The sequence below is a fragment of the Microcaecilia unicolor genome, chromosome 1, assembly GCF_901765095.1.
Source record: "Microcaecilia unicolor chromosome 1, aMicUni1.1, whole genome shotgun sequence".
In the NCBI taxonomy this organism is placed as follows: Eukaryota; Metazoa; Chordata; class Amphibia; order Gymnophiona; family Siphonopidae; genus Microcaecilia; species Microcaecilia unicolor.
Window position 1 is genome coordinate 20,914,143 of NC_044031.1, and position 19,703 is coordinate 20,933,845.

A 19,703-nucleotide genomic window follows, 5' to 3' on the forward strand; every position below is an offset into this window, starting at 1 on the left:
TCACTTCCTGCGGGCACTTCCTTCGGGTTCGAAGGGTTTATGGTGGTGAAGCCACCAAAATCACTGTGTCTGGGCCCTGCCCTCGCGTCAAACGTGATGACGTCGAGGGCGGAGCAATGGCATCAAAGATCGAGGGCGGCGCAATGGCATCAGTGGATGAAGGTGGTGTACGTTGACGAGGTGCGGAGCAATGGCGGTCAGTGGCTTCACAACGCCGAAGGGGTGGGTGGGGGGGGGGGTTCGGGAGGAAAACCTTGCTAGCGCCCGTTTCATTTCCTCCAGAAACAGGCATGTTTTACTAGTCCTATATAATAAAAAGCACCTCCAACATTCTGAAGCTGACTCTGTGGCACTGTGGCAGTGTAGGGTTCGTAAGTCTGTAGTTCAGCGTTTCATTGGCTCTCACTGTCCCCTCCCTCACGTCGAGGAAACGGAATGCTGCATAGTTGCCAAGCAAACAAACGCGACGTCACAGGAACGAAGAACCAATCAGACAGAACGGAACTTGGAGGAGGGAAGTGGAGTGGATTGAATCTCTAACAAACATCAGTGGAGGCAAGTGCACAGAACGGAAAGGAAGACAAACATTTAATCACGTTGTCACTCACACACACACACAATCACTCTGTGTATCTCTTTCTTACAGTGTCTGTAAAACACACTGTCACTCTCAGTCTCTCACATGGGCAACTGTATGTTGCATTCTCACGAGTAAGGAGCTCTTCTGATGTGATTGCTAAACTGATTGAAGGGCCTGAACAAGGAAAACTTTTACCACATTGTAACACAGTTTACAAAAAAAATATTGTATATAAAGAAATCTTCCACATGTAAACAACAATTATATTCAGAATACAACCGTGGAAACATTAATAGCAGGAACCCATTACATTGCTAGCGCCCGTTTCATTACGTTAAGAAACGGGCCTTTTTTACTAGTTTTATTAATACAACTTAATACAGTATTTTATATTTCTTATAAAGTTGAGAGATATGTGCCACTGCAATAAGTATTTCCCAGAGTACTGTGATGTGTGTTGAGAGGTTGACCAGACTCATGTCTACTATAATGGTAAAGTTTAAGGTTTGTGATAATTCAACTTCATTTAATAATGTCAGTGCTTCCAGGGTTTTCAGGTACTTATTTGTACCAGGGGCAATGGAGGGTTAAGTGACTTGCCCAGAGTCACAAGGAGCTGAAGTGGGAATTGAACTTGGTTCCCCAGCATCACAGTCCGCTGCACTAACCACTAGGCTACTCCTCCACTAGAAACATTCCATGGAGAATCTCAAATAGTAGCAACAGAATCTCAGCATTCCATGTAGAATCTCAAATAGGGAAAGGGAACTTGATATACTGCCTTTCTGAGGTTTTTGCAACTACATTCAAAGCAGTTTACATATATTCAGGTACTTATTTTGTACCAGGGGCAATGGAGGGTTAAGTGACTTGCCCAGAGTTACAAGGACTTACAGCGGGAATTGAACTCAGTTCCCCAGGATCAAAGTCCACTGCACTAACCACTAGGCTACTCCTCCACTAGAAACGTTCTATGTAGAAGCCTGCCCTTGCAGATCAGCAATGCAGCCGCGCAGGCTTCTGTTTCTGTGAGTCTGACACGTGCAGGACGTCACTCACAGAAGCAGAAGCCTGCGCGGTCGCATTGCTGATCTGCAAGGGCAGGCTTCTACATGGAATGTTGCTAGTGGAATAGCAACATTCCATGTAGAATCTCAAATAGTAGCAACATTCCATGTTGAATGTCAAATAGGGAAAGGGAACTGGGACTTGATATACTGCCTTTCTGAGGTTTTTGCAACTACATTCAAAGCAGTTTACATATATTCAGGTACTTATTTTGTACCAGAGGCAATGGAGGGTTAAGTGACTTGCCCAGAGTCACAAGGAGCTGCAGTGGGAATTGAACTCAGTTCCCCAGGATCAAAGTCCACTGCACTAACCACTAGGCCACTCCTCCACTCCAAGTATACCAACCACTACTCACGCCTATATGCCTAATGCCCCCCCCCCATGTTAAGTCTGCCCCCCCCCAAAAAAAAAAAGGGTCAGGTCTGGCCAAGCCCCTGTGTCAGTATGAAATTCCTTCAGTCTAGCATAGATTTTGATTCTTTTATCATTACTTATTCATTATTCCCGCTTCGGTCTGTACTTGAAATTTGCAGGTATGTTGTCTCGTTTCCTGTTTTCTAAACCAGTGACCTGATTTGTTTGCTGTTCCTGGAACATCCTTCAGTTCTCTGCTCTCTCTACTGATCCACCTTAAGGAGGGATCCACACTACATGTCCGCAGCTCAGGAGCTTTGAGCATTCTGAGATATTTTCTCTTCCTGTAGTGTCTGCAGCACTGTAAAGAGCAGAAAAGAGTCAGAAGAAAAGCAGAAACCTTTTCTCCCTGGACTGGCAATTATTTCTTGCAAGCCCCAGGCCTAGTTCTGCAGAAGGGGAGAGAGGAGGGGCTTTACATGTGACTCTTAGGAATTACCCTAGTCTCCTCTTATTCATCTTTCCAGGAACAAAGAAATCCCAGGTGTGAATCCACTCCAGCAGCTGAAGAATTCAGAGAGAAATGTCTACCTTAGTTTCTGATCAGGTAAGAAATTATTTTCCCTCTATATGTACCACTTTCTGCAGAGATGCCAAGAGTGGCAAAAATTATAGGGAAAGGCTTATAAACCTCAACATGTATACGCTGGGAGAGAGGAGACATGATAGAAACGTTTAAATATCTCAAGGGCATTTATGTACAGGAAGAGAGCCTTTTTCAAATGAAGGAGAGCTCTGGAATGAGGGGGCATATGACAAAGTTAAGAGGGAATAGGCTTAGGAGTAACCTAAGGAAGTATTATTTCACTGAAAGGGTGGTGGAGGCGTGGAATGGCCTCCCGGTGGAGTCGAGGACTGTTTCAGAATTTAAAAAGGCATGGGATAAACATGTGGGATCGCTTAGGAACAGGAAGAATTAGGGGTTACAGACAGTGATGTGCTGGAGCCAGCTCGCACCGGCTCGCAAGAGCCAGTTAAATTTTGTACCGACTTGCGAGACGTTTGTTCCTTAGTGCGAGCCGGCTCTCCTCCCTCCCTCCCGATCCGGTCCCTCACGTCACCAACCTGACTCTTCTAATTCTTCGGTGCAGGCACTTACCTGCCCGCTGCTAGCGCTGACTCTCCCCTGCTGGCGCTGCCGGTTCGCGCTTTAAAATGGCCGTCGAGACTTCCAGAGGCGGCCTTGCAAGACTTCTGCTGAAGTCTTGGAGGCCGCCCTTGTAAGTCTCGACGGCCATTTTGAAGCGGGAACCTGCAGGGGAGAGTCAGCGCTGGCAGCAGGCAGGCAAGACTGCCTGCACCGAAGAATTAGAAGAGTCAGGTCGGTGACTTGAGGGACCGGATCCGGAGGGAGGAGGGAGGGAGGAGAATTCACCGAACAACTCGGGAGGGGGTGGTAGGGGAGAGAAGGGAGTCGCTGGGCATTTGTGGATGGAAGGGAGAGAAGGGTCGCTGGGTATGGGTGCATGCAGGGGAGAAGAGGGTCACTGCTGGACATGGGTGGATGGAGGGCAGGGGAAAGGAGGGTCACTGGGTATGGATGCATGCAGGGCAGGGGAGAGAAGGGTCGCTGGGTATGGGTGGATGGAGGGCAAGGGAGAGAAGGGGAGAGAGAAGAAATGCTGGACATGGATGGAGGAGAGGGAAGAGTGAGGAATGAGATGAGATGAGGGAAAAGGAAGAGAGGAGAAAAACTACACATGGATGAAGAAAATAGGGAGAAGCTGAGGACCAGAAATGAAGAAGAGAAAGGAGGAAAGGAAAGAAATAAATGGAAAGGAAGCCCTGGAAACGGAGTTAAGAGGACAGATAGCAGCAGAATCGGATACTGGGCCAGCATGATCAGAAAAACAAAGTCACCAGGCAACAAAGGTAGAAAAGATCATTTTATTTTCATTATAGTGTTTGGAATATGTTCACTTTGAGAATCAGGTGCTCAACATTAAAAGTTTATATTTATTTACTTATTTATGGCATTTTATCGCACATTAAACATAGTAGATGACGGCAGAAGAAGACCTGCACGGTCCATCCAGTCTGCCCAACAAGATAACTCATATTTCCTCAGCGACCCTCCAGACCGGTCAAGAAGCGTGGGTTATGTCCTCCTACCAGCAGAGGGAGACTGAGAAAACACTAAGCTTTTGAAGCCTGTATATATAACCTGTGCAGAACCTCCACTAGCCAGTATTTTCTCAGTCTCAGCAGAGGTAGCAGTTGACAGCCTGTGCAGTCTCCAATAATCTGGTGAGGTAGTTTGTCATTGGGTCGTAGGATTTTTTCCTTCCAAACTTTATTCTGTTGCAGTACCCTGTACGTGTGTGTAAAAAAAAAAAAAAAAAAAAAAGTGCTTTGGGGCCCTGGGTCTGGTGGGGCCCAGTTTTTCCCCCTGGGGTGTTACACCTATGTTTGGGTCCCTCCCCCTGTGCTGCTCTCTATTTCTGTTTGCTTGGCAGCTTTGTGCCTCGGCTGCTTTCTCAGTATTGTAGCCTTGAGTGCCTTACAATTTCCAGATGCCAGAATTAGAGTACTGTGCCTTTAAGGTCAGTTATTCTATTTCATTTTGCTTGCCAGCTTTGTGCCTCGGCTGCTTTCTCAGTATTGTAGCCTTGAGTGCCTTACAATTTCTAGATACCAGAATTAGAGTACTGTGCCTTTAAGGTCAGTTATTCTATTTCGTTTTGCTTGGCAGCTTTGTGCCTCGGCTGCTTTTTCAGTATTGTAGCCTTGAGTGCCTTACAATTTCCAGCTGCCAGAGTTGGAGTACTGTGCCTTTAAGGGCATTTATTTCTTTATTTTCAGCGGACCGAACGGGGGTTTTGATTCCTTGCTGGAACGAGAGAGCAGCGCTTTCTCCAGTGCTTTTGCAGTGTGAGTGAGTTTTTGGTTTGGCGCGTTTGCGGAACAGCTTTTCCCTTCCCTCGTGGTTTATGGCGGCCCAGCTCCTCCGATGTCGCGCGTGCTCGTGGCGAGGGGTAGAGGCGCCAGGCGCTCAGTGTAGCTTTGCGGTGCACCTATAAAGGTGGCTGCGGCACCCCCCGACTTGACCGCGGAGGGATCGATGGTGTCGGGAGTCTCCGGGTCAGCGGGAGCGTAGGCAGGGCCGCTGTCAGCGGGAACAGTTTCGGCGGGAACAGCCGCCATCTTGAGTCTGACGCGGCCCGTGGAGCCGGCTGGTTTTGGGCCTGCGGCCTCCGTTTTTGGCACAAAAGGGCCTAATGACGGTCCAGGAATGGTGGGCTTTCCTCCAGATTTTGTCTAGACGCGGTATCAGGCCTGGAGATCGGGACCCCCCCCCTCCCCCCCCCCAATTGGAAGAGGGGGCTATTTCCGTCTTGGCTGAGAGACCACGGTTAGAGTGGTCAGAGGACAGGCAATGTTTTTCTCCTGTAGCTGCAGAAGCTGCGCTTAGTGATCTGGGGGAGTCAGATGGAATTGACGGCTCTCAGGAGCAGGATTGTTGGATTCCTGGAGAGGATCCTTCAGTAGTGCGGATTTTCCATAGAGATGAGCTGTCAGAACTCATAGATCAGGTGTCGTCCACCCTTCAGTTTGGTCCTGAGGTGGCTTTGGGGGAAACTGTCCAGGATCCGTTGGTGAAGGGCATTCAGCGTCAGGCGTGATCCTTCCCTATGAACAAGGATCTCCGGGAGATGATTTGTCAGGAATGGGATTTGCCGTGTAAGGTGGCAAAGGCAATGGCGAGGCTTTATCCCCTCCCTCAGGACGATAGGGATTCCTTTAAGGCTCCCACGGTAGATGCAGTAGTGACGGCAGTAATTATAGCTACGGCTATCCCGGTTGATGGAGGAACGGCCCTCCGTGATCCTCAGGATAGGAAGTTGGGATCTTTTCTCAAGCGTAGTTTTGTTTTGTCGGCTCTAGCCCTGCAGGCCTCGGTTTGTGGGGGTCTGGTAGCTCGGGCATGTTTTCGTTGGGCCGAGAAGCTCCTGGATGATTCGGTAGATGTTGGTTCTTCTGGGGGTCAGGAGTTAGCCGACTTGGACATGGGTTCATCCTTTTTGTCTGAGGCTTTTATGATTTGTTGCCTACTTCAGACAAAAAATATGGCTATGGTTGTAGGTCTCTGCCACTTAAGGGAGCTATGCTCTTTGGAGAAGATTTGGACAAGTTAGTGTGAGGTCTTAGTGATACCAAGGTTCTATGGCTTCCAGATTTTCGGTTCAAGGCAGGGGCCAGAACTAGTTCCTCTCTGGGACGGTTTAGGGAGGCTCAGCGGTATAGGCCGGGCAGATCGAGTGGGACCTACCCCTAGCTGTCTGTTTGTCCAATTTAGATTGTAAGCTCTGTTGAGCAGGGACTGTCTTTTCATGTTAATTTGTACAGCGCTGCATAAGTCTAGTAGTGCTATAGAAATGTTTAATAGTAGTAGGACCTCTAGGGGTCGGTTTTTCCAGCGCACACAGTTCTTTCGTGAGAGTCGTCGCGGAGGGCGTGGCTTTTCCACGGGAGGTTAGTATTCAGGCCACAATTCCCAATGAAGGTGTGCGGGCTCAGGCTCTGGTGCATGTTGGGGCTCGGCTGAGTCTGTTTTACCAGAGTTGGGCCCAAATCAGGTCAGATCAGTGGGTTCTCAAGGTGTTTCGAGGCGGATGTGCGCTGGAATTCGAAAGCTGTTCTCCCGAAGTGTTTCTGGAATCCCTCTGTCGGTCTTGGAGCAAGAGGGCAGCAGTGAGGGACACTCTGCGGTGGCTGCTCGCGTTGGGAGCCGTGGTTCCTGTTCCTTCAGATCAGCAACGCTCAGGGTGCTATTTGATCTATTTTGTGGTCCACAAGAAAGAGGACACTTTTCGTCCCATTTTAGATCTCAAAAGGGTCAATGCGGCACTCAAGGTGCCCTCTTTCCGGATGGAGACGTTGCAGTCGGTCACTGGTGCGGTCAGGAAAGGAGAGTTTCTCACTTCCCTGGATTTGACGGAAGCTTATCTTCACTTTCCTTTGTGCAGCCTTTTGGTTCCAAGTTACAGGGTCCGATTCGTCGGTTCCTTGCAGAGAAGGCGCCGACGGCCCGTACTTATCGTCAGGTCATGGGCCTGATGGCGGCGACCATAGAGGTAGTTCCGTGGGCCAGGGCGCACATGCGTCAGGTACAGTCAGCTCTGCTCAGTCGTTGGTCCCCTCTGTCGCAGGACTTGGAAATGTGTTGTCCGCTGTCGGTGGCCCCTCGTCTCAGTCTCCGCTGGTGGCTCAGTCCGCGCAATTTGGGAAAGGAATGCCGTTGGAGTCCCCACGGGGGCTGGTAATGGTCACGGATGCCAGTCTGCAAGGTTGGGGGGCACATTGTCTCAGTCAGGTAGCTCAAGGCCGGTGGTCTCGGGCAGAAGCAGAGTGGTCCATCAACCGGCTGGAAACTCGGGCCATTCGGGTGGCGCGCCAGGCCTTGACGTCGGTGGTTCGCCACAAGGCAGTCCGAGTGCTCTGTGACAATGCCATGGCAGTAGCATATGTCAACCGTCAAGGGGGGAACAAAGAGCCTTGGCGGCGCAGTTGAACTCATCTTCAGGCTCTCTTGGCAGCGCATGTGGCCGGGGTAGGTCACATAGATGCAGATTATCTCAGCAGGCACACTCTAGATCCCAGAGAGTGGTCTTTTCTTCGGTCAGTGTTCCAGTGAGTTGTGTCGGTCTGGGGACTTTCGGTGATCTTAGCGCAACGGCTCGCTATGCGCAAGTTCAGAGATTTTTTTTTTTTTTTTCAGTCGCTGAAGAGACCCTTGAGCGGAGGAAATCGACACTCTTCTGTTGCCTTGGCTTCGGGAGTGACTGTATGTGTTTCCTCTGTGGCTGTTAGTCGGTCGAGTAATATAGCGCATCGAACATCACTCCGGTCGGGTGATTCTGGTAGCTTCGGATTGGCAGCGTCGACCATGGTATGGAGACCTGGTGCGGTTGGCAGGGGCGGCGGCCCTGCCTTTGTTGGGATCAGTTCTGTGTCAAGGCCCGATAATCATGCCGGATCCGGCTCGGTTTTCGCTTATGGTTTGGCTCTTGAGCGGCACAAGTTGAAGAAGAAGGGGCTTTCGTCCAGTGGCTTTGCTACGATGTTGAGTTGCCGTAGACGATCCACTTCCTTGGTGTATGTCCGGGTTTGGAGAATCTTTGAGCACTGGTGTGAAGACCATCGAGTTCGGCCGTTTCACTCTTCGGTGGCGGAAGTTTTGGAATTTTTGCACGATGGTGTTGATAGAGGTCTGGCCTTGTCTACACTGAAGGTTCAGGTGGCAGCTTTGTCATGTTTTCGTGGGAAGCTTCAGTGAAAGTCCTTCGCGTCTGTGCCTGAGGTAGTGCGTTTTTTGAAGGGTGTTAAGTTGCTGCGTCCGCCTCAGTGACGGATGGTGCCTCCGTGGGATTTGAAGCTAGTTTTGGATGCTTTGATCAGGCCTCCGTTTGTGCCTCTGGTATCGGCATCTTGTAAGGATTTATCTTTAAAGGCGGTCTTGTTGGTGGCGATTACTTCAGCACGGAGTGTTTCAGAGCTTCAGGCTTTGTCTTTTAGGGAACCATTTTTGTCCTTTCTGAGGGAAAGGTTTCGTTGCGGACGGTGCTTTCCTTTTTTGCCCAAGGTGGTTTCCGAGTTCCATGTTAATCAGGTCATCTCTCTGCCAGTGTTGGGTGATATGGCTGGAGATTCGGAGCAGCGTGGTATTGCCAAGCTGGATGTCAGGAGAGTTTTGAGTTGTTATCTCTCTGGAACTCAGGACTTCAGAGCCTCTGACCGTTTGTTCGTTCTTCATGGTGGCCCAAAGAAGGGTGCAGCGGCTCCTAAGGTGACCATAGCACGGTGGTTGAAGGAGGCGGTTGCATCTGCTTACTTGGTGAAGGGTCCTGTGGTGCCTAGGGGCTGGTCTGCTCATTCCACTAGGGGAATGGCAGCCTCGTGGGCGGAGAATAGTATGATTTCTCTGTTAGATATTTGTCGGGCTGCGGTTTGGTTTTCGTTGCATTCCTTTGTGAAGCATTATAGGATTCCTGTGCACGCAAAGGACGAGGTGCGCTTTGGGGCAGCAGTTTTGACCTCTGGCCTTAGTAGGTCCCTCCCATAACTTAGTTACTGCTCTGGTACGTCCCACGCGTCTTGACCGGTCTGGAGGGTCGCTGAGGAAGGTGAAATTAGATCTTACCTGCTAATTTTCTTTCCTCTAGACCCTCCAGACCGGTCAAGAGCCCGCCCTGTCTGTATTGGAGGCCAGGAGGTGTATTTGTTGGATAATTCTTGGCTGCTGTAAATTGTTGTTTCTCTAATTGCAGACTGTTTATTTCTGTTTTGTGATAGGAGTCCGGGACAGGTGGGGCTCTTCTTTGATAGTCCACCTGTAGAAGCCCAACTGTTTTATCAAAGGCAAAGGAACATGTTTCCGTAAGAGCAAGCGGAAGATGTTTCTTGTTTTTGCAGTTTACTGTGACCACGTACAGGGTTGCTAGTTGTTGTTAGTGTTTTTTGTTTCTCTGCTTTGTCAGGGTTATACTGGCTAGTGGAGGTTCTGCACAGGTTATATATACAGGCTTCAAAAGCTTAGTGTTTTCTCAGTCTCCCTCTGCTGGTAGGAGGACATAACCCACGCGTCTTGACCGGTCTGGAGGGTCTAGAGGAAAGAAAATTAGCAGGTAAGATCTAATTTCACCTTGCTGCTTTTTGTGTATACCCTACTTTGATTTGTACCTGTGCTCTTCAGGGCACAGACCGTATAAGTCTGCCCAGCACTATCCCCGCCTCCCAACCACTGGCTCTGGCACAGACCGTATAAGTCTGCCCAGCACTATCCCCGCCTCCCAACCACTGGCTCTGGCACAGACCGTATAAGTCTGCCCAGCACTATCCTCACCTCCCAACCACCAGCCCTGCCTCCCAACCACCGGCTCTGGCACAGACCGTGCAAGTCTGTCCAGCACTATCCCTGCCTCCCAACCACCAGTTCCGCTGCCCACCACCGGCTCTGGCACAGACCGTATAAGTCTGCCTAGCACTATCCCCTCCTCCCAACCACCAGCCCCGCCTCCCGATCTTGACTAAGCTCCTGAGGATCCATTCCTTCGGCACAGGATTCCTTTATGCTTATCCCACGCATGTTTGAATTCCGTTACCGTTTTCATTTCCACCACCTCCCGCGGGAGGGCATTCCAAGCATCCACTACTCTCTCCGTGAAAAAATACTTCCTGACATTTTTCTTGAGTCTGCCCCCCTTCAATCTCATTTCATGTCCTCTCGTTCTACCATCTTCCCATCTCCGGAAAAGGTTTGTTTGCGGATTAATACCTTTCAAATATTTGAACGTCTGTATCATATCACTCCTGTTTCTCCTTTCCTCCAGAGTATACATGTTTAGTTCAGCAAGTCTCTCCTCATACGTCTTGTAACGCAAATCCCATACCATTCTCGTAGCTTTTCTTTGCACCGCTTCAATTCTTTTTACATCCTTAACAAGATACGGCCTCCAAAACTGAACACAATACTCCAGGTGGGGCCTCACCAACGACTTATACAGGGGCATCAACACCCCCTTTCTTCTGCTGGTCACACCTCTCTCTATACAGCCTAACAACCTTCTAGCTACGGCCACCGCCTTGTCACACTGTTTCGTCGCCATGAATTAGATTGGAACCTGGGATCATTAAATTTTTTTCCCCTGGAGTAATGTATTGCCCCCCCCCCCCAGGCTCTCTCTCCGGCTATAGCCAGCTCTGCAATTTGGGGGGGGGGGGGCGCAGAGGGGAACCGGCGAGAGAGCCTGTTGTTAAACATTTACCAGCACACCACTGGTTACAGAGGATGGGCAGACTGGATGGGTCATATGGCTTTTATCTGCCGTCATGTTTCTATGTTTTTATCCCAAAGCTGGAGATTTACCACTACTAAGCTGGAGGGTTTTTTTCACGGGCCCCAGCCATGTCTAAAACAAGCTCTGGCAGATGTACAATCCAAAAACTGACATATTCTAATCAATAAATAAATAGTAAAATACCCTTTTTTACTTTTGTCATCTGGTCATCTTAGTTTTCTAATTGTGTTAGTTCCATCTCTGGTGTCTGCTTTCCTCTGTCTTCTCTTACCTTTTGGTCATTTGGTATTTCTTCTCTCCCCATGTCCACCATCCATCTTCCCTTTGTGTCACTATCCACCCTATCCAGTATTTCCCCTCTGTCCCTGCTGCTATCCTCCAACTATCCCCCTTGACCATCTCCCCCTTCTCTGTGTCCATATTCTTGCCCAGTCCGGTATCACCCTTCTGTGTCCATCGTCATCCCTCTGTGTCCCTATCACCCCCTTCACCACCACCTGTCTGCATCACTCTCTGTGTCCTTGTTCCTCCCCATGTCCAGCATCTGTCCCTGTCTCTTCCCTTCCTCATGTCCTCTTCCCCAGGAATTCAGCAAATGTCCGTCTTTCTCCTGTCCCTGCTAGCTACCTTCAGGTCCAGTATCTTTCCCCCATCCTTCTTCCCCCACAGGTTCCAGCATCACTTCCTTCCCTCCCCCTTTCCATATCTCTCCCTCTTCCCGCTCAGGTCCTTCATCATTTAGCTCTCACCCCCCTCCTCACTGTATGGCATCTCTCCCACTTCACTTCCCCCTCCAGTTCCAAAACACTCCCCCTCCCCCCCCCCCCAGTTTGGCATCTCTGACTTGCTTTCCCCGAGATCTTTTAAATTTGTCCTTAATTCTCACCGGCACTGGTGGCAAAAGCAGCAGCTGCAGCCACAGCACTGAAAAAAGGCTGCCTGTGGACAGTCTGTGGGGCCATCTCTCTATGGGTACCCCTCATCCGATTCTACTTCCTGTTTCTGGAGGGGCGGGACCGGCAGAGGGATGTTCCCACAGACTCAACTGCTGGTGCCAGGGAGGATTAAGGGCATGTTTAAAGGACCCCCAGGGAGGTGGGGGGAGCAAGTTAGAGATGCCAAACTGGGAGGGGGGAGTAAAATGAATGAGAAATACCAAACCGGGGGAGGGGAGAAGGGGAGCCAGTACTGGAGGGAAGAGACTTTGGTGTGTGAGCTGGAGAAGGGGGCAAATGCGTGTGTCAGATGCCTAATGCATGTGACTTGGTATGTCTCTTTCTGTCTCGCACACACCCACTCTCACCAACAGGCACATGTTACATCATTTTCACTCTTATGTAGACATTCTCACACTTTCGCTGCCTGTTTCTGCTTTCAGAACTGTTACATAGTAACATAGTAGATGACGGCAGAAAAAGACCTGCACGGTCCACCCAGTCTGCCCAACAAGATAAACTCACATCTGCCATTTTTTGTGTATACCTTACCTTGATTTGTACCTGTCTTTTTCAGGGCACAGACCGTATAAGTCTGCCCAGCACTATCCCTCCTCCCAACCACCAGCTCCACCTCCCACCACCAGCTCTGGCACAGACCGTATAAGTCTGCCCAGCACTATCCTCGCCTCCCAACCACCAGCCCCGCCTCCCACTGTTGTGTTGGATTCCACTCAAATCTCTCTGGTTATTTGAGATTGGAAACCTCTTACTAGAAATTCAAAGAAGATTTTAAAACATTTGTATATAGCAAGGCCCTTGAGCTTTAGCCCTGTTTCATTGGCTAATATGTCTGGTTGATGTGGGGTGGAGGAGGGTGGTTGTATTGATTGGGATCTGGAAGCAGCAGTGATGGTGATGTATAGTCTCTATGTTTTATTAGCCATTGTTAATTGTTTCCTTAATGTTTTATATTTTATCTCTGTGAACTGCCTAGACAGTTTTCTCATAGATGGTATATACCAATACATTTGAAATGTAGAACTTGAAACACAGGGCAGAGGGGAGAGATGGTGGATAGTGGACATGGGATGGGAAGAGGAGACATTGAATGGAGGGGGGGTGGTGGTTGAGAAGGGTAAGGAGTATCCTGACCACCGGGGGTGAGGGGGTAAGTAGGGAGGGGAAATGGGATGCTGTCCACCTGAGAAGAGAGGGGAAGAAGGGAATGGAGAAATGCTAAACTGTGGGAGGATTAAGGAAGGGAAAAGAAGGTGCTGGACTGTGGGAGGGGTTAGGGAAGGGGGGACGCTGGTCTACAGACCTTGAGCCATCTCAGGGGAGGCGGTGCACAGTAGAATGCTTGCCTAAGTCATCAGGTACCCTTGGCCCAGCCTTGCTCACACGCATAAACACTGTGTCTTGTACATTCTTTCTCTTTACCTCTCCCCTCCCCCCCCAAAGACTGACTCCAGCACTCTCCTCTTTCTGTCTTCAGATACCAACCACTACTACTACTATTTAACATTTCTAAAGCGCTACTAGGGTTACGCAGCGCTGTACAATTTAACATAGAAGGACAGTCCCTGCTCAAAGAGCTTACAATCTAATGGACGAATGTATAGTCAGTCAAGTGGGGGCAGTCAAATTGGGGCAGTCTAGATTTCCTGAAAGGTATAAAGGTTAGGTGCCGAGAGCAACATTGAAGAGGTGGGCTTTGAGCAAGGATTTGAAGATGGGTAGGGAGGGGGCTTGGCGTAAGGGCTCAGGAAGTTGATTCCAGGCGTAGGGTGAGGTGAGGCAGAATGACCCACCAGCCTCTGTCCATTTCACTAGTACATCAGCTGCTACTTCTTCATACAACTTGCACAGAGCAATACTGACTCCTGCTCCCCTCAGATGCCTATCCCTCTCTTTCCTCCTTACTAATGAATAGCCAACACTGAAGTTTCCAATGTTTTCTTCTTCTTTTTTTTTCTGGAAACCAGGACATCCATACAAAATACTGAGCTCTCTTCATGCTATAATCTAATGGAGGCTGAGCTCATTGACAGAGGCCAGGTAATAAACCTCAAAGAATGGAAAAAGGACCCAAACGAAGAAAATAAGATCAACATAAGCACTGGCAAGTCAGATGCAAAGCGTTAATAAAGAAGGCTAAAAGAGAATATGAAGAGAAACTTACTGCAGAGGCTAAAACTCACAGTAACAACTTTTTCAGGTACATCAGCAGCAGAAAGCCTGTGAGGGAATCTGTGGGACCGTTAGATCACAAAGAAGCAAAAGGGGCGCTCAGGGAGGACAAGGCCATAGTGGAGAAACTGAATGAATTCTTTGCGTCAGTCTTTATGGAAGAAGATGTTAGAGATCTGCCTGTACCGGAAATGGTTTTCAAGGATGTTGCTGCGAAGGAACTGAAAGATCTCGGTGAACCTGGAAGATGTACTGAGCCAAATTGACAAATTAAAGAGTAGTAAATCACCTGGACAGGATGGCATACATCCAAGGTTACTCAAAGAACTCAAGCATGAAATTGCTGATCTGCTGTTAGTAATATGTAACCTGTTGTTAAAATTGTCCGTAGTACTTGAAGATTGGAGGGTGGCCAATGTGACGTCGATTTTTTAAAAAGGGTTCCGGGGTGATCTGGGAAATTACAGATTGGTAAGCCTGATGTCGGTTCTGGGGTGATCTGGCAAATTACAGATTGGTAAGCCTGATGTCAGTGCCGGGCAAAATAATGGAAACTATTATAAAGAATAAAATTACAGAAACATAGACAAACATGGTTTAATGGGACAGAGTCAGCATGGGTTCAGCTTAGGGAAGTCTTGCCTCACCAATTTGCTTCATTTCTTTGAAGGCATGAATAAACATGCGGATAAAGGTGAGCCGGTTGATGTAGTATATCTAGATTTTCAGAAAACTTTTGATAAAGTTCCTCATGAGAGACTCCTAATAAAACTAAAGAGTCATGGGATAGGAGGTGAGGTTCTGATGTGTATTAGGAATTGTTTATTGGACAGAAACCAAAGGGTAGGGAAAGGGAAATGGGACTTGATATACTGCTTTTCTGAGGTTTTTGCAACTACATTCAAAGTGGTTTACATATATATTCAGGTACTTATTTTGTACCAGGGCAATGGAGGGTTAAGTGACTTGCCCACAGTCCCAAGGAGCTGCAGTGGGAATTGAACTCAGTTCCTCAGGATCAAAGTCCACTGCACTAACCACTAGGCCATTTAACTAGGGTTAAATGGTAATTTTTCTCAATGGAGGAGGGTGAACAGTGGAGTGCCACAGCCTCAGGGATCAGTACTGGGACCGGTGCTATTTAACATATATATAAATAATATGGAAATCAGAATGATGAGTGAGGTGATTAAATTTGCAAATGACACAAAACGTTTCAAGGTTGTTCAAACACGAGCAGACTGTGAAATATTGTAGGGAAGACCTTAGGAAATTGGAAGACTGGGCAGCCAAATGACAGAAGAAATTTAATGTGGACAAATGCAGGTGATGGACATTGGAAATAGTAATCCAAATCATAGTTACCTGATACTTGGGTCCACCTTGGGGATCAGCACTCAAGAAAAAGATCTAGGTGTCATAGTAGATTATATGCTGAAATTTGCTCAGTGTGTGGCGGTAGCCAAAAAAAAATCAAACAGGACGCTGGGAATTATTAGGAAAGGGATGGTGAATAAGACCGAAAATACTAAAATGTCTCTGTATCGCTCCATGGTTCCGACCGCACCTTGAGTATTGTGTTCAGTTCTGGTTGCCATATCTCAAAAAAGAAATATTGGAATTAGAAAAGGCTCAAAGAAGAGTGACCAAAACGGTAAAGGAAATGGAACTCCTCTCGTATGAGGAAAGGCTAAATAGGTTATGGCTCTTCAACTTGGAAAAGAGACGGATGAGAGGAAAATGATTGAGGTCCACAAAATCCTGAGTGGTGTAGAACAAGTAGAAGTAAAACGATTTTTTACTCGTTCCAAAAGTACAAATACTAGGGGACACTCCAGGAAGCTACATGAAAATACTTTCAAAACAAATAGGAGGAAATATTTTTTTCACTCAACGAATAGTTAAGCTCTGGAACTCTTTGCTGGAGGATGTAGTAACAGCGGTTAGTGTATCTGGGTTTAAAAAAGGTTTGGACAGGTTCCTGGAGAAAAAGTCCATAGTCTGCTATGGAGTGAGACATGGGGAAGCAACTGCTTGCCCTGGGATTTGTAGCATGGAATGTTGCCACGATTTGGGTTTCTGCCGGGTACTTGTGACCTGGCTTGGCCAGTGTTGGAAACAGGATACTGGGCTAGATGGACTATTGTAATGACTCAGTATGGCTGCTCTTATGTTCTCATTGCATACATATTTATTTATTTATTGTTATGTATTTGTTACATTTGTATCCCACATTTTCCCACATATTTGTAGCCTCAATGTGGCTTACATAGTACCGGAGGGCGTTTGCCGGCTCCGGTGAGAACAAATACAGGGTGATGTTGTGGTAAGATAAAGTTCATATGGCACAGTCACATTTAGGGAAACGTACAGCGGAAGAGTTGAGTTATGTCCATTACGTACTTTAGTTTTGTTGTGTCGCAGAGATCAGGCATTTAGGTTGGATCGGCAGGGTATGCCTTTTTGAATAGGTAAGTTTTTAGTGATCTCTGGAAGTTTAGGTGGTCTTGCGTCGTTTTCAAGGCTTTTGGTAATGTGTTCCAGAGTTGTGTGCTTATGTAGGAAAAGCTGGATGCGTAAGTTGATTTGTATTTTGAGTCCTTTGCAGCTTGGGTAGCGCAGATTTAGATATGTTCGTGTTGATTCGGATGTGTTTCTAGTTGGTAAGTCGATCAAGTCTGTCATGTATCCAGGGACTTCACTGTAGACTATTTTGTGAACCAGGGTGCAGATTTTATTTATAAAATTTTCAATTTCTTACAAGTATAACACTTGTTACAGAAAAACAGCATAATGTAAATATTGAGGAAACAAATATAAAAAGAAATAAATTTACCCGCTTCCTTAGACCTCAAAGTAAAGGGGGGGTTACAATATTAGTGGAGTATCTAAAGGTAACATAACAGAAATATACATAATGCGGTTTATGTGTGCAATTCGTCTCACTTCATTTATTCGAATCTGTGCGAAGTTGTTTCATATCCAAAAAAAGGATTTCAGCTGTTCTGAGTCATAAAATACATACTTTATCCCACTAAACCTGACCAGGCATTTGCAAGGATACGCTAACAGAAATGAGCCACCTAACTTGAGGACATCCTGTTTCATTGTCAAAAATAATTTCCTGCGTTCTTTGATTGGGAGCCAGTGTAGTTTTTCTTCACCCCTCCCTGCTTTTGTGCTGGCAAGTAGAATATTATAATGAAGATGGAAGGGGGGAACTAAGGGTGTTCTGTTTGCATAAAATTATATTTATGAGAGAAGTCAATCATACATTACCCCCTCCCCCCATCTACTAAAGCCTCGCTAGCGGCTGCCATGCGCGAATGCCGACACAACCCATTCACTTTGCTGCTCGGCCTAGTAAACGGGAGGGGGGGGGGAATAAGTTGTTAAGCTTTTATATTCTGTGAAAGACCTTTCTCTACAAAAAGATGGGAATTGAAATGTATACTTCATAGACCCCCTTATTCACAAAAATTTGAAGACTGGCCTGACTTTAGCAGACAGTACTCCATAGAAATGAATGTACTAGTGAATAAAAGACATTGTACCAAATAATAATAATAAAAGTCCTGAATTTATAGAGATTTCAGGCTTTCTCTTCTAAATATGGTGGGCTTTCCGATTGTTGGGCTGGTTGAGCTAACTAGTGGATATTGCACTGGAAAAATGCAGTATGAAAACAGAATATAGAGATTCTGCAGTTTGTAGCTTCCTCCACTGTCTTTGTTTTTGGCTTCTTTACAAAGGTATGAAACAATTTGCACCAAGATATAAATCTTTAGCCAGTAAAGGGATAGAAGGTGAGGTATTGGAGAATATTATACAGACAGGCTTCATTTATACTAACTACCCTAACTTGATTATCTTTACACAGGCATCAGTCATGTTCAGTGATGTTGCTGCTTTTTTCTTGGAAGTAGAGTGGGATATTCTGGGAGAATGGCAGAAGGAGCTGTACAAGAAGGTCATCAAGGAGATTCACATCTTCCTGATATCAAAAGGTAAATAATGCTTATTTCTGTCACCTGTATAAATCTGTGGTCAATAAGACGTTGGACCACTGTGTAACTTTTAAGATGCCTGCCTTTTTTTCCTGTGAAGCAGAGTTTGCCCAACTCTGTCAAACAGCAAGGTAAGGTCAGACAGTATTTCAGTATAATCTTATCTTAATATTCTACTTGCAAGCACAAAAGCAGGGAGGGGAGAAGAAGGACATAAGTACATAAGTACATAAGTAGTGCCATACTGGGAAAGACCAAAGGTCCATCTAGCCCAGCATCCTGTCACCGACAGTGGCCAATCCAGGTCAAGGGCACCTGGCACGCTCCCTAAACGTAAAAACATTCCAGACAAGTTATACCTAAAAATGCGGAATTTTTCCAAGTCCATTTAATAGCGGTCTATGGACTTGTCCTTTAGGAATCTATCTAACCCCTTTTTAAACTCCGTCAAGCTAACCGCCCGTACCACGTTCTCCGGCAACGAATTCCAGAGTCTAATTACACGTTGGGTGAAGAAAAATTTTCTCCGATTCGTTTTAAATTTACCACACTGTAGCTTCAACTCATGCCCTCTAGTCCTAGTATTTTTGGATAGCGTGAACAGTCGCTTCACATCCACCCGATCCATTCCACTCATTATTTTATACACTTCTATCATATCTCCCCTCAGCCGTCTCTTCTCCAAGCTGAAAAGCCCTAGCCTTCTCAGCCTCTCTTCATAGGAAAGTCGTCCCATCCCCACTATCATTTTCGTCGCCCTTCGCTGTACCTTTTCCAATTCTACTATATCTTTTTTGAGATACGGAGACCAGTACTGAACACAATACTCCAGGTGCGGTCGCACCATGGAGCGATACAACGGCATTATAACATCCGCACACCTGGACTCCATACCCTTCTTAATAACACCCAACATTCTATTCGCTTTCCTAGCCGCAGCAGCACACTGAGCAGAAGGTTTCAGCGTATCATCGACGACGACACCCAGATCCCTTTCTTGACCCGTAACTCCTAACGCGGAACCTTGCAAGACGTAGCTATAATTCTGTGTTACGATTTATGGTTGGAGGTTGTGAGACTGGTTTTGCTAGAACAAGTAAATCAAATGTTGTGTTTAGATAAGGGGGCCATCAGCAGAGACAGCAGACCGAGAATTGTCACGTACATGTGGAGGGGCATAATCAAAAGGGGCGCCCAAGTTTTCCTGAGCGTCCCAGCGAAGGGGCGGGGAAACCTGCATTATCAAAACAAGATGGGCGTCCATATTTCGTTTCGATATACGGTCGGGGACGCCCAAATCGCAAAATTTAGGTCTACCTTAGAGATGGTTGTCCCCGATTTTTGGCAATAATGGAAACCAAGGACGCCCATCTCAGAAACGACCAAATCCAAGCCCTTTGGTCATGGGAGGAGCCAGCATTCATAGTGCACTGGGCCCCCTGACATGCCAAGACACCAACCGGGCACCCTAGAGGGCACTGCAGTGGACTTCAGAAATTGCTCCCAGGTGCATAGCTCCCTTACCTTATGTGCTGAGCCCCTCAACCCCCCCCCCCCCCAAAACCCACTCCCCACAACTGTACACCACTACCATAGCCCTTATGGGTGAAGGGGGGCACCTAGATGTGGGTACAGTGGGTTTGTGGTGGGTTTTAAAGGGCTCACATTTACCACCACAAGTGTAACAGGTGGGGGGGGATGGGCC

At 47.3% G+C, this 19,703-nt stretch overlaps 1 protein-coding gene across 2 annotated transcripts in view; it reads left to right on the top strand.

The window, feature by feature from the left end:
* The window catches only part of LOC115463673 (zinc finger protein 568-like), an 80,401-nt gene that overhangs the window by 32,840 nt on the left and 27,858 nt on the right, over positions 1-19,703 (top strand). For both annotated transcript variants that reach the window (XM_030194390.1, XM_030194382.1), the window contains exons 2-3: positions 2,533-2,612; positions 17,872-17,998. In XM_030194390.1, coding sequence (XP_030050250.1) covers positions 2,589-2,612; positions 17,872-17,998 — 151 coding nt within the window. In that variant the 5' untranslated portion in view covers positions 2,533-2,588. The remainder of the gene's footprint in view (positions 1-2,532; positions 2,613-17,871; positions 17,999-19,703) is intronic.